The sequence below is a fragment of the Cyprinus carpio genome, chromosome B19, assembly GCF_018340385.1.
Source record: "Cyprinus carpio isolate SPL01 chromosome B19, ASM1834038v1, whole genome shotgun sequence".
NCBI lineage: Eukaryota > Metazoa > Chordata > Actinopteri > Cypriniformes > Cyprinidae > Cyprinus > Cyprinus carpio.
This window is the reverse complement of record NC_056615.1, coordinates 29418853-29433406: the sequence shown is the minus strand read 5'-3', so window position 1 is coordinate 29433406 and position 14554 is coordinate 29418853. Positions and strand designations below refer to the sequence as shown.

At 39.3% G+C, this 14554-nt stretch overlaps 1 protein-coding gene and 1 pseudogene across 1 annotated transcript; one reads left to right on the top strand and one right to left on the bottom strand.

Annotated features, from left to right (window-relative positions):
• Nucleotides 1-14554, bottom strand: part of LOC109070544 — a 731031-nt pseudogene that overhangs the window by 82429 nt on the left and 634048 nt on the right.
• On the top strand, nt 4520-5948 carry LOC109056067 (phospholipase A and acyltransferase 2-like). The gene is made up of 4 exons (XM_042745802.1): nt 4520-4532; nt 4894-4999; nt 5126-5394; nt 5579-5948. The coding sequence occupies exons 1-4, from the start codon at nt 4524-4526 to the stop codon at nt 5720-5722; spliced, it is 528 nt and encodes a 175-aa protein (XP_042601736.1). The 5' UTR covers nt 4520-4523; the 3' UTR covers nt 5723-5948.

Here is a 14554-nt window from a genome sequence, read left to right as displayed (position 1 = left end):
CCCTCCGGGATCGGAAAGACGAGTAATTTACATGTGAGCTATGGTAGAGTCGCCACTGGTAATGGTAGATTATTATTGTGCTTCAGCATGCGTCTGCCCTGACCCGATTCTTAGGCACGCCAAACAAACACACACCCATACACCTAACAGGACCTGCTATGGTGGCCGAGGGAGCTAAACGCACTGCAAATGACCAAAAAAACCTGCACATTATGAATAACATCTTCATCAGTTCGACAACACGCGCGGCGGATACTAACCATACAAACCAAAATAAAGAAAATGTGCTGCAAAAACACAGACCACATCGGAAATATTTAAGGGAACCGTAAAGTGACAAATATGGCTAGGACATAATTTATCAATGTTTGCTCTGAAAAGATCTTTGTTTATTTTAACATCCTGATCATATGATTCCTAGCTTTTTTGTGTTGTGTTGTTGTTGTTGCTTTTTTTAGTGTGGATTATTATGAGCCTAAATAAGATGACTAAATACACAATTACGTAATGGGAACGGGATGTAAGCTGGCTAACGTAACTTTTACAACGTAACTTACCAAAAATAACCTCGCTGTGTTTTACTATTGAAGTTAATTAATGATAACTACATTTATTTTATAAAAAAGCAAACAAAAAATGGTTACTGTTATCATGCACAAATTAAACCATGGATTTTCTACTCTAACCATTAGTTTAACCATGGTATTTGTACAACTGTGGTTATACAAAATGGTAATCAATACGCCAAAAAAAGGACATGCGTTTTTGTTGGGGGGTATGTTGAGTATTGCAGCTCGTTTCTGTATGTTTTGTGTGTGTATTTGCAGCTTGTTTTTGTATGCGTTGTGTTTGTGAGTATTTGCCAGCACGTGTGCGGTCGAACTGATTGAGATGTTTTCTTAATTGTGGTGCTTTTCTATTTGAATGTGTTTTGTGAAGTGGCAGCGTGTTGAGCTCTCTTGGACAACGTACCTCGCCCCTATTTGAAATCTTAGCCCCACACGTACACACGCAACCATGGCAACGACGCTCGCGGAAACAAGTGAAGATGACAACCACAAGACATATTCAAACAAAAGCCAACATGGATAAGTTTGGGAAACAAAGACAAAAATCAACGTACTCACCTATCAAAAAGAAACAAAGCAACCTCCGGCGTCCTGATTCGAGCCCTTCCCACTCCTTGAGTTACTCTCCACCGCTGGAAAGCTGCTACAATATTGAAGCCGGTCCCTACCTCTTGCCTAATTGTAACCCTTCTTCTTTTAATGTTTTGTTTCTCTGATATTTTTCCATCTTTTTTATCTAAGCCATCCTCTTCTAATCTACAGTCGATGCTAATATGCTACATCTTGAATAAAAGATTCTGCTAAATGACTAAATGTAAAGTAATGTAATATGCGCCCTGTGCACTCAAATTGAGAAAGCTATCTCTCGCTATCAGGACAAGGACAGCCCCTTACTGCTGGGATGGCTGGAATTGTGGTTTTTGGGGACTTTGTCAGACACTGCGGTCAATAAGTGTGTTTCAAAAATCGCTACTACATCGCTTGGTTGAATGGCGGGGCAGGTTCGCCACTACTTAGATCTAATGTACATAGCGGAAACTCTGATTAATCCTCTGTTTACCAATAGAGCCGTTCATTGAAGACAGTGAGGGGACGGATCGGGTCACTATGAATCTGGGGGGGGCATGTCCCCCCTCGCTTCCCGGTCCTAGTGCCATCTGCGCGCCTGCCTTGAGTTTGCGGTTGGGGGCTGAGGGGATGATTTGCACTACTCTGGAAGTTAGTTAGCCTAGTGCCTGCTCACTTTTTGCCCAGGCCCGCGCCAAAAATAAAATTCTGGCTACGCCACTGAGCACACCGCCTTCTCAATGAGAAACCCCATCTGAACACACATACTAGAAAACCAACCCCAAAGATGGGCTGCTGATCTGTTCTGACACACAAAACACCACAAAACAGAGATACGGTCATACAGTTTAGGGTTTCATATTCGGGCTGTAGTCTGCCTGAGGAAGTGATAATGTATTGACTGTTATGGTTAATCCAGTGAAGTCAAAGCATAATGCTACACACAGTGACATTCAAGAGAAAGTGCACAACTGTTTGAGATGAACTACACTGGATGGGTTTGTGGTTTCCTCATTGTACTGATCAAACCTGATTCTTTCTTTCTATAATCATCATCATCATCAGTCAGATATGTTTAGAACAGGGATCGGCACCCATATAAACACGCGTGCAGCAACAGTGGCACACAGAGGGATAATCGCTGGCACAAGAGCAATAGAGAAAAACTGCATCCTGACGTACATTTTGAGATAATAACGTCTTCATAGTCACACAGCCTGTTAGGAGCTATAAATACTATTAAAGTGTGAGAATTAACTTGTGCTAGTCTATGGATGCGCCACAAGCAACCGCCTGAAAGGTGCTTCAGATCAAAGCCTCAGCAGTCTAACATCACTCGCCAGCCAAAATGACTGAGATGGCCAATCAAATCAAAGTAGGCGGGGTTCTTACCGCTCACAGAAGCTAGAAGAGCGAAGCGTCAGTTTAACGGTAAAGAGAGCCGCAGGTAAGGTGAAGCTACAATGACAAAGTATGTATGACAAAGTACGGTGGATGAGCTCTAGAGAGCAGAGGCTCTTGTGCTTTTGAATCGCTTCCTCACGGTACTTGATGTCATACACCGACCGGCATTTCAGCGCTGCTTCTGTCCAACATTAATATGTACATCGTGATTTGCATCGCTTTGACCGCTCTCTGTAGATCACCCTTCTCACGCTCCACGATTACATGATTACGATAATGTCTGCATGTTATTGGTCAAACGATCATTACCACACATTAAGTATGTAAAACAGGGAAACCAAAGCCAAAACCTGGATATTATAGGCAATTGAGAAATCCTGGAAAGGACATGTCCTGGGAAATGGCACGTTTGGTCACCCTAATATTAGTCAACTTTTAGCAACTATGCTTTTATGATAAAAATATTAAATGACCGACAGCTATATCCAGTGATACAAACTACTTTTTTTTTTTTTCCTTTTTCTAAAACATGGCCATTTTGACAGAGAGAGAGATGTGTAAATTGTCTGTGTCTCTCTCTACAGTCGTGGCCAAAAGTTTTGAGAATTACATAAATATTGGAAATTGGAAAAGTTGCTGCTTAAGTTTTTATAATGCCAATTTGCATATACTCCAGAATGTTATGAAGAGGATCAGATGAATTGCCATAGTCCTTCTTTGCCATGAAAATTAACTTATCCAAAAAAAAACTGCATTTTCAGCTTTCCACTGATCATTTCAGTAATCATCTGTCATTAAAGGACGAGTACTGCTGAGATGTCGGCTGATTTTCAGTAATCATCTTGTTAACAGTGTTAACCAGGTGAGAATGCAGTTGATGGCCTTCAAAGGCAAGGTTACTGGCTAAGATTGAGATCATTAGGTTCATCAAGTCAGAAAGAGGTTGATTTTGAAAGGAAGGCTTAGTCCAAGAAATGGCAGACTTGACATGTTCGGAGGGCCACCAAAGCTTGCTCAGGTGCAGGTGTGATGCTTGAAATCATTGTTCTTCCATTGTTAACCATGGTGACTCTGCGAAAGTATAGTGAACGGCAGACTGGGGCAAAGTCATTCGCCGAGGAAGCCCTTTGCGATTGTTTATCGGAAAATGGCTTCACAGGCAAGGGAGCGATATTGTCATGCTACAGTAAAAGATTGCAATCATCCAAATCAACAATTTATAGGTTCATCAAGAACTTCTTCAAGGAAAGAGGTTCAGTGCTAACTAAGTGTAAAGAAGGCTTCAGGGCCCAAGAAAGTCCAGCAAGCCAGGATGACAAAACTCCAAGAGTTAATGATGAACGAAGGGTTGCTATCAGCAGGATTTGGCCAGAAGTGATTGAGCGCATGCCCAAGTCGAATGCAGAGTCCTGAAAAGAAGGGCAACACTGCAAATATGACTCTTGGCATAAAACGCATGAATTGTCGATTAAAAGCCTTTGAAACGTATGAAGCCTGCTCCCTGCCACATATGATTGTCAGTACATCACAGAAAACAACCTGAAAACAGATCTAAAAGCAGTGTAGCAGCAAACTTTTTGAAAAACTAACTATTTATGTAATTCTCAAAACTTGTGGCCCACGACTGTACAAAACAATGAAGCGAATAGTTACTTAAAAAACAGCAATTTCACCCCCCGTTGCTGAGAACAATATAATATAGCAATTCAGGCATCGATTAACAAAGTGCTGAATGTTATTTTTTTTACAGCGTTATTCAGAAAATTAAAAAGGCCAATCAGCCAAAAAGGTGCCGAAACCCTGGTTTAGAGGAATCAGGATGTGGCAGAAACACATCAGATCTGTGGCCATGCCCAGTCCCTCTGCAATCACAAGTATACAATATTCTGACACTACACTGGACAGAAACAGGTGTTATTAATGTGTTGTGTTTTTCTAACGGATTGGACGGTGAAAAACAGAAGAGCAGGTTGGGACGCCACCATGAACCAGGTAAATATCATGTAATTAACCTCAAAACAACCAGGAAGAATAAAAGATAAAATCAACTTACAGAGACAAAGCAATTTTATTATGGTAATAGAGAAAATCTGAAAAAAGTTTAAAAACTACGCAAGTTGTTCTCAAAGGCAACAGAAATGGCTAAACTTAGATATAATTCTCTCTGAAATTAGTATATGTCTGTGTACTATTTTTGGGCAAAGTTAACAGTTTCACTTTCTTGTTTTTATCTATTCACAAGTACAATGATATTGTGTTATTTTAGATAAAATAATTTTATTTTATAGTTGGACTAATTTAAATGACTGTAACTTTTTTACACATGTACTACACCTGATATTGTCTCCTAAAGAATAGGAATCTAAAGCCTGGAGACCTCATTGAGATGTCCAGAAAAGGATATCAGCACTGGGTGATCTATGTTGGAGATGGATATGTGGTTCACGTGGTCATAGCCTGTGAGGTTTTTTGTTTGTTTGTTTTTTCATGCTTCACATGCTGCCTATTGAGCTGACCTTTTATTGAATCTGAAACTTTTGTTTTTCTTTTTAATTTGTTTTAATTTTCCATTTCGTTCTCTACAGGTGGGCACGGCAGCTCTGGGGCCATCAGTGTGACTACAGGGAAAGATTGCAAGGTCAAAGTGAAGAAAGAAAAACTGCAGGATGTGGCTGGCAATGATAAATACTCTATCAACAATTATCTAGATGACACATATGTGCCACGTCCCATTGAAGATATTCTACAGGAAGCAGAAAGATTTGTGGGAAAGGAATTTCCATATAATCTGTTATTAAATAACTGTGAGCACTTTGCTACACTGGTGAGATACGGAAAGCCACATTCCCAGCAGGTACAGTTTGGCATGACCTTACATACAGAATTAAATTGTACTCATAAATGTCTCAAAAGCACAGGATTACAGATTGTATTATGCCAAAATGTTTTAAATTAATTTAATATTAGGATTAAGTTCAAAATAGCAACAAGTTTTCACACAGTGACCTAAAAAAAAAACGTTCTTTTTATTCTTATAGGCGGAACGAGCAAAGAACAAAATTATTATTGCTATTATAAATGCAGGAAATGTCTATGGAATCATGGCTCTTGCAACTTTAAATACCAATAAAAGAAGAAGAAGAAGAAGAAGAAAAAGAAAAAGTAGAACAAGAGGGGGATGACGAACTATGAACATGAAGATGGGAAATGAAGAAATCTTTTGAATCTTTAAAGTCAGTAAATGTGCTTCATTTGATTACAATTAAATAATGTAAATAAATATCCTTACTGGCACTGGCATCCTTGCTTTTATTAATTTTATGGTTTCAAAATTCAAAAGACAATGAGAAGCACACACAATGAACAGTGGGAAATGAAGAATTAAGAGTACAGTTGTGGAGGCATTTGATTATTCAAAGTCAATTAAATTTAAATAAATAATTTAAACAACTAAACTTGAATGTAAGTATAGACACAAGTCCAACCCATGTATCTCATTGATCTCACTGATTAACATTACAGATCAGGAATTCATCATATTTAAATATCGCATCTGCCAAATTGCATATTTTTGCTCCGTTTGAGTCTCTGAATAAGAAGTGCTGATGGTGTTTTTTTACTACCACATTCTCACTTATATCGCAGTGAGCATAGAAGCCGAAATCCTAGATGCACACAACCATTTCGGCTTGCCGACATCAGATTAACTAATATCCCGAACACATCGCACGACACAGAAGAGACCGTAGAAAGATTCTTAGTAATCACGTATAATCAAGGAATCTAGCATCTATATAATATTATATATAATATATATCTATATATACAGTTAGTTATTCCATTATTAATATATAGCCTGTGTGTCAAAGAATTGTCCCTGTAGCAGACTCTCAGATGAGAAAATCTGGAAAGAAACAAATGGCCTTTCTTTACCTAATAATGTTAGGGCGGCCCCTCTCTATAGGGGAAAATCGAATGTAAGCATAAGGAAAACTATATGAAATTTGGACACACCCCTTGTATACATGTATTAAGGAGATACCACCAACATTCGGGGCGCTCTTCTCATAGAGAAACCTCTCGGGCTTTTATTCTCTTAAAATAAAGTCATCTTCTGGAACACAAAACCGAGTACGGAGTGGATTCTTCAGAAGTCCCACGGCAGAGACCGGATCTACCTATTTGGCACCCCACAGAGGGGACTGGAAAGGTAAAAGCTAGCTAGAGTGGGATGGTTTGGACTGATTCTGATGGCAAACACACACTACAGTAGGGAAGGCACCATTAGAATTAGAGTAGAATTTTTGCCAGTCGTACTTGAGTCGGGATTAGGGGTCACTTATAAATTCTGCTCTTCAAATTTAGAATTAAAATGAAATAAGTTAAATAAAGGGGGGGTTTGTTTCCAGAAGAAATAAATATGCTGCATTTCTGCCAGCATATTTGGATAATGTAGTGATAGGCCTTGGTGGTGAACCTAAATTAAAATAGTTGGTGTATGGCCCCCATAGGGAGGAATCGAATTGTAAGCATAAGGAAAACTATATGAAATATTTGGAACACCCTGTATACACTGTATATAAGGAGATACCACCTAACATTCGGGAGATCTTCTCATAGAGAACCTCTCGGCTTTATTCTCCTTAAAATAAAGTCTATCTTCTGGAAACAAAACCTCGAGACTGAGTGTGATTCTTCAGATCCACGGCAGACGACACTACATAGTTGGCACCCCAGATGGGACTGGAAAGGAGCAGCAGAGTGGACTGTTGGACTGACTGATGAGCAACACACACACAGTGGAGGCCACCATAGAATAAGGTAAGCATTTTTGCCAGTCAGTCCTGAGTGGTAGGGTCACTTAAAATCTGCTCTTCCAAATTTAGAATTAAATAAATAAATTAAAAAGGGGGGGTTTGTTTCCAGAAGAAAAAACTGCACACACATATTTGGTATAATGTTAGGAAGGCCTTGGTAGGTGACCTAAATTAAAACTAGATGGTGTAGGCAGAAGTACGTTGCATGCAATGGTCTGTGTTTATTGTAGACTGGGCCTAAAAGGGACAGCAATAGAGCAGATATATTTTAGAGAACGCGCGGAAAGCCCCATAGATACCGCTTTGAGAAAGAAAAAGGTGTGAGGGAAGTGAAAAAGCAAGAAGCACCGCAGGTCACCCTGCTTTGCACAGATTTTTTACAGAGTTGAGGGAGATTTTCAGTGAAAAAGCAACAAACACCACACAACACAGAGTGTTATGTTTTGTTGTGTGTGTGAAACTGTGTCTGTATGAATGTCTGTGTCAGTGATGATGAATGTTTGAATAAATAAGTTTCGTATTGGATGGGTAAAAGCTGCGCACCGTTCCTGGACCGTCACTTAAGTGTGACCTGGCAGAATTGGACGCAGTTAGTGCTGCACCTGAGAGAGATGATTGATTGATGAGCCCTATAAATGAAGGGACAAAAGTATGAGAGATTGAGCCCTATAGGATGAAGGGACAATGGATGAAAGGGTTTAGAAGGAGTGAATGAGTTTAGGAAAATAGTATCAATAAAATTTGGATCAAGATCTTTTATAAGCTTTTGCATTTTGGATGTCTGTGTGACAGAGAAGGAGAACATTTTCTGAGATCAGTGCAGTAGTGAGAGCAAGGCAAGTTAAATTATTTTTTAAAAAAAAAGTATATTAAAAATAATATAAGTGCAGACAAAATAATAAAGAGAAATAAAGATAAAGAATTATTTTTAGAAATTTGAATATACTGAGTGATTGTAAAATAGAGTTGAGATTATCAATTTATTAAAAAAAGTGTAAATGCATCTGACAAAATAAAAAAAAAACTAAATACAAAGAGGCATGTCACAGAATAAAGACTAAAATTAGGAGAAATTGGTTAAAATAAGTTGATAGATAAATAAATAAATATACAGAATAAAAAAAATGGATTGTAATATTATAGGAAAAGATATGGCAGCCACTCTGGTGGAAATAAATAGAATTAAATATCACGTGTAAAGAGGCAATAAACAAGTGATCTCAAACAAAGGCCAGCAGAGAACAAAATATGATGAAAAAATGGCCAAAGGAAGGGACATTTGATGTAGCATTGGGTGTTGAGATGGAAACTCGAGTAATAAAAAAAAAAACCTTAAAAATAAAAGATTCAGTAAGAAAATAAAAAAGAGAAGCAAAAAAGGGAAAAGAAAAAAGAAGTAATAGCCATGTTTAAAAAGGAAGGAGAGAATATGTTAAAAAGTATCAAAAAGGCCAGGAAAATACTACAAGAGGTAAACAAAGAGACAGAGAAAAAGGGAAAGGTACCCCCCCCCCATTTGCCCTCAGAAGGAGAGTTCCCAATCCTCAAGGGAACAGTGGAAGTAACAGGAGAACTGGAAATGGAAGGCCAGATAATTGGAATGGGAAATGTCCAGCTGTGAAAACAGAGGCCAAGAGAGAAAAGGATAGAAAAGGTATTTATAGATGGATTGGAAGAACAGGCACGGATATAGCATTAGAAAAAGAAAAACAAACAGGAAAGATAGTTGTATAATACGCATATGCAAAAATTTGATTTATGTGCTTTGACCTTTTGACCCCGCCCCCCCCCACGCCCTTGACCTTTGACCTGAACCCCACCCAACTGACTTGACCTTTTGACCTTTTAATTGTCCCCACAGGTGTTGCAAGCATCTGTTTTGAAATAAATCAGTTATACGTCATCAGATGTAAATAACGCCATCCGTGTGAATAATCGGCAGCTGGGATACGTCATCTGTTTTGTAATATATCATGTCATTAGGGATTATCCTAAGGACAGCGTTACTATCACCTGTTTTGTAAAATAGACACCGGGACCTCCGTATGTCGTCGGTTTACGGACAAGCCACACTCTTGTTCTGTGCGTGAACCATCCTATGGCTTAGGTGAAAGATTTTACGCCCCGTCACTTGGGGCGGAGTTTCCCAGCAGCTGCGGCTGTCGATTGGGCATTCGCGGCTAGAACTAATACGGCTCCCTTGAATTCTGAGGAAATCAAGAAAAAGAGCTGTGAAAAATACACAGACATGGAATTCCTTATCCTCACCCTAAAACCCTCCGAGAGGGAATTGGACGAAGAGATGATGGGAAAAGGCTGAAACTTTGGCGCCAAGAAGCCGTACAACAGTAATTTTGTACAGCGTGCGAGGGAAAAATGGAATTCAAGAAACAAATAATGTGGAGCTCATAATAAATTGGGGTTTTGAGCAAATATATAATACCGAGTGTACTCACTCTCAAATATGAATCCTGAGACTGTATAAAATCATTTCACGGCAATATAATAAACGGGGTTTTAAAATAAAATCCTAATAATTAAATGTACAAAGAAAACAATCAATAAAGAAAGTGTATAAATAAAAGTTTTAAATAAAAATTCTTAATAATAAAAGTTTCCTCTTCGTACTAGATTAATATTGTACAGCTGAATCCTCCTAAAACATGCCCCTCGCTTTTACCCCCCTCTCTTGGACCTTTCTGTGTGTGTGTCTGTGTGTGTTGTGTGTGTGTGTGTGTGGTGTGTGTGTGTGGAAAGGTCTTAGACTCAGCCGCTCCTGTTCCCATTTTTGTGAATTCAGTTCACAATCTCTTTACACTATACCTTGTGCTAAAAAACCATCTGAGCGCTCCATTACCCGATGTTATTGATACGTAAGTTCTTGATCAGTGATTCATCGATGTTAACCGTCTCACTCTCTCTCCGCTCTCACGCTGTCTATGGACCACGTGGTCGGGTATTACGTTGCATTCATGTTCTCTCCTTTCACCCCATCTCTCTCTCTCTCTCCTCTCTCTCCCCTCTCACGTGCGTGTACACATCAATCGTCTCCAAGTCTTATTTTCCTTCTTTTAAAATGAAAATAAATAAATTATGCGCGATCACACACAACTATAACAACACATTTACAGTTGTAACCAGTTTGTTTTTAGTCATCCTAAAAACAGAAAAATAGTAGATGTGTTACCAGGATCAGGGAAAAAAATATATAATTGAACAGGCCGAGGATATGGGGCTATTGGGGAACCCGGACACGTCATTGACCACAATTCAGTACAATTTCAGTTGCACATTAATTGTCGCAAACACATTTTCTACATTATATTTAGAACTTGTTATATTCACTATTAACATGCATATGAATGATTTATTACAGTATCATCCCCTCAACTACCCAACATACGTAAACATTCTAAAGATCATGTAGTATAATTGATCTTTTTCAAAAGCTGTATAATTATTTATTTTTTACTGTACACCTACCACCATGCAATATTTTACCTTGTTATATCAGTGTAATATCCATGCCACTATACAAATTTGTATTCTGATAAATCATATAAACAAGCACACATATCACATGAATGACATATCAAGTTTTGCGAGGGTTTTATTATACACTTTTAAATTTATACACTTTCTTTAGTGATTGTTTGGTATTATCCATTTAATTATTGGATTTTAGGGTTTTAAAAAGCCTTTATTATATTGCCAGTGAAATGATTTATACAGGCATCAGATATATTTGAGAGTGAGTACACTCGTATTATGATATGAGCTCACATTAAATCCTTTGTTCTATGATTCATTTTTCTCTCCGGTCACGAAGCTGTGTACAATTATATGGTTTGTACGGCTTTGTGGGGCTCGGCGCCAAAAGTCAGCCATTTCCATCATCTCTTTGTCCAATTCCCTCTCGGGGGTTTTTAGGTGAGTATAAGAAGTCCATGTCTATGTATTTTTCACAGCTCTTTTTCTGATTGTCCTCAAGAAATGGTCAGGAGCCGTAATTATCTATTGCGAATGCAATCCGTACGCCGCCGCTGCTGGGGGGGAAAAAACTCCGCCCCGAGCTGACGGGGCGGAAAATCTTTCAACCCTAAGCTCAGCGGATGGTCACGCACAGAGAGTACAAGATTTGTCTTTCACCCTAAGATCACCGACGCAAGATCGCGGGAACGGTAATTGGGTTGATGCATTTACCTCTTGCACTAATGAGCTATCGCATGCAAACTAACAGGAACATGCACCTAACACCGCATGAAATGCTTCACGGGTCCGACCCAATCCCTGTTGCCACATTGTAGAGGTCCCTACAAAGGACCGCCTCTAGAGTAATTATAAATGGTCTTATTGAACTTCGATCGTATATGAAAATTAATTGCCATAACATAAAGCTATCTATTTACCGGAAAAACAAAGTAAAGAGCCCAGATAGGAAACAGAAACTGTACTGTCATAGTAGATGCTGCCAGAGTGACCAAGTATATCTGAGGTATTTCCGGAAAAAATGGAATGAGGTCCCAGAGAGAGAAGGCCCTACAAAGTGGTGAGAGCTTCTCCAACAGCAGTCCACCGTCAAGTGGAGGGAAGCATGTCCATGGTATATTCGAAACCACTGTAGAATTAAGAGTTCCCATGGGAAAGGCAAAGAAAGAAAACAAAACACAATGAAGATGGCCAAATTTTTCCTTATTTTGTTGAAATATAATTTTTTTGGGTCCATTTAGTTTGGTTCTGCCCTTTGTGGAGCAACACAGAAAGATACTTGTATGTTTCCTGGAACCACAAATTAAGTACATTTACCTTGATCTTCAAAAATTCCCAAAAGTTTCACCTCCCCAACTCGGTAATGCATCATGTTCAAATCCTTCTGGAGGGCATCAGAGTGAATGTTTGCAACCTTCTGTAATAGTTGTGTGGTGAGTGGGTGCCTCATTGTCCAGTGTGAAAAGATGGATCTAAAAACACACAGTCCGACTAGCTTGGAACAGGGTTCAAATATGCAAAGATGGTGGAAAAACTGAAAGAAATCTGCAGGAGCTGGAGGATTTTTTCTGAAGAGGAGGAGGTGGTCTCAGTTTAACTGTTCAGAACCAACAGGGACGTCATGAACAATCATCACAAACAGAAAGACAGTCGTGGATCATCAGGTAACATGCAACCGTATTAAGAACCAAGGGTGGTCCCAAACTTTTGAATGGGGTATATTTTAATAATTTCACAGCAATTTTTTTTGTTGTGGACTAAATGGAAACATCTTTTAATGTACAATATCTTACTCAGGACAGTACTAAATAAAAAATAACATGCATTTAGTACAGCTCTCATATTTTTTTTGAAAATTATGTCACATTTTCACAGATTCTGCAGATGGGGTGCCCAAACTTTCAATGCCCCCACTGTAGTTTCAACCTGAATTGTGATTTAAATATATATAGATTTAAAGGGCGAATTATGGTAAGATCTACGCACCACACAACTGTTCTTTCAGAAATCACTCACCGCAAAGTGGACTTGGGTGAAATCTTCGAATAGGAATAGGGTCGAGTAGGGGTCCCACGAATACTCTGAATAGAAAGCAGCACCCCAGGTGCGGGCGCAATCAACGACGTCGACACAGCAAACTAACAACGAACTATGACTCTAACCACAGGGTGAAGAGCTGTCATTCCAACGACACAAGTTTGCGATGCATATTTGCGAATGTTCGTTTGAACTATGGTTTAGAGAACCCCGAAAATCATGAACTACGCTAGTAAACGACGGAACTCTGCGACCATAGTTGGCTAACGATGCTTTTTGGGGGAAACGCACCCCAGCACTATGTTGCGGTCCATGACGGCATCCATCCAATGTGTACCGCAAAAGGACTCCCTCAACATCTGGCAACACACAGGCATCCTGTCATGAGTCCGGACCCGGTGTTCCTCCTTCTTCACCACCACGAGGGCCACCACTAAATCCATTCTCAGCCTTAGACTCATTAACCTTCACTCTGCACACCTGGTTTCCTGACATCGCACACTGTTTCCACCCACTCACAACACGCACACACCTGGTGCCTATTGTCACGGACTATATAGATTGTTAAATGTCGTCACCCACCACTCTGCCTCTGGCTGTATTGTTTATTGTTTAATTGTTAGTCGAATTCCGAGGTGTATCGCGGTGTTATCTGTTTCCTTTTGTTTTTTGTTGCCTTTTTGTTCTCATTAAAGATTAATTTCCCTGCATATTGGACCCCAGACCCTGTTTCTTCCACGGCGCTCTTTACCGCGCCGGGACACATCCGATGACAGCCGACTACCGAGGTGGTTGTTTGAACCTTCCCACTAAGGTACGCCAATTTTTATATATGTGCTGTAATTTGCACGTTGTGTCAAAACGTTTGTTTGTCTATATAAATAGCTGTATACTCTCCGTTTGTGGGATACGGATAATTTTCTTCCAACTAATACGTCATATTTTGAAAGGGTTCTGAAGTACTATACTTGGACATTGCCAATCTGGCAACAACACACTGATCACGTGTGTTTCGGTTTATCGTACCTTTTCGTTTTCAATAATGCCCAAATCTGTGTTTTTTAGAACGGTAAAAGTTTTTTTTTTACTGTAGTCGCACTGTTGTATTAGTCACGTTTATCATGCACCCTGACTAAAGCAATACTCCCCCCTTTAATTTATTAGGATATTTAAATAGTATATGACTATGTGGGAAACTTTATTCTATTTCTTGAAAATAATCAGCGCTGTATTAAGCAGTATATAAAAACTGTTTCTGTTGCTCATGAAAACCTTTCTAAAACGTTGTGTATTTGACAAATATTGCATTTAATTCACTTCATCTGTGATAAAGTATGCAAACACTAACGGGAGCAGAACGTGTCCGGCTTGACGTGTCTGTTTTCAGCTCCGCCCCCAACTGCAAGCGGCTGCTCTCGCTGACGAACGCACCTGTGTAAGGGCTGAACTATGTATGTGTTTATTGTCTGATGAAGAGCTTGTAGGCGCGAAACGTCACCTGTGGTGAGAACATAAATATTTTTCTACTTTTGGAGCTGTGGTGTGCCAACTTTGCTATTCGTCTTTTAATCATGTAATACTAACATCAAAATATAGATTTTTAAAAGCAATGGCAAATGTGTTTTGATGTCATAAAAAAGTTGTTGGTGTTTTACTGCCACTGTTATTCAT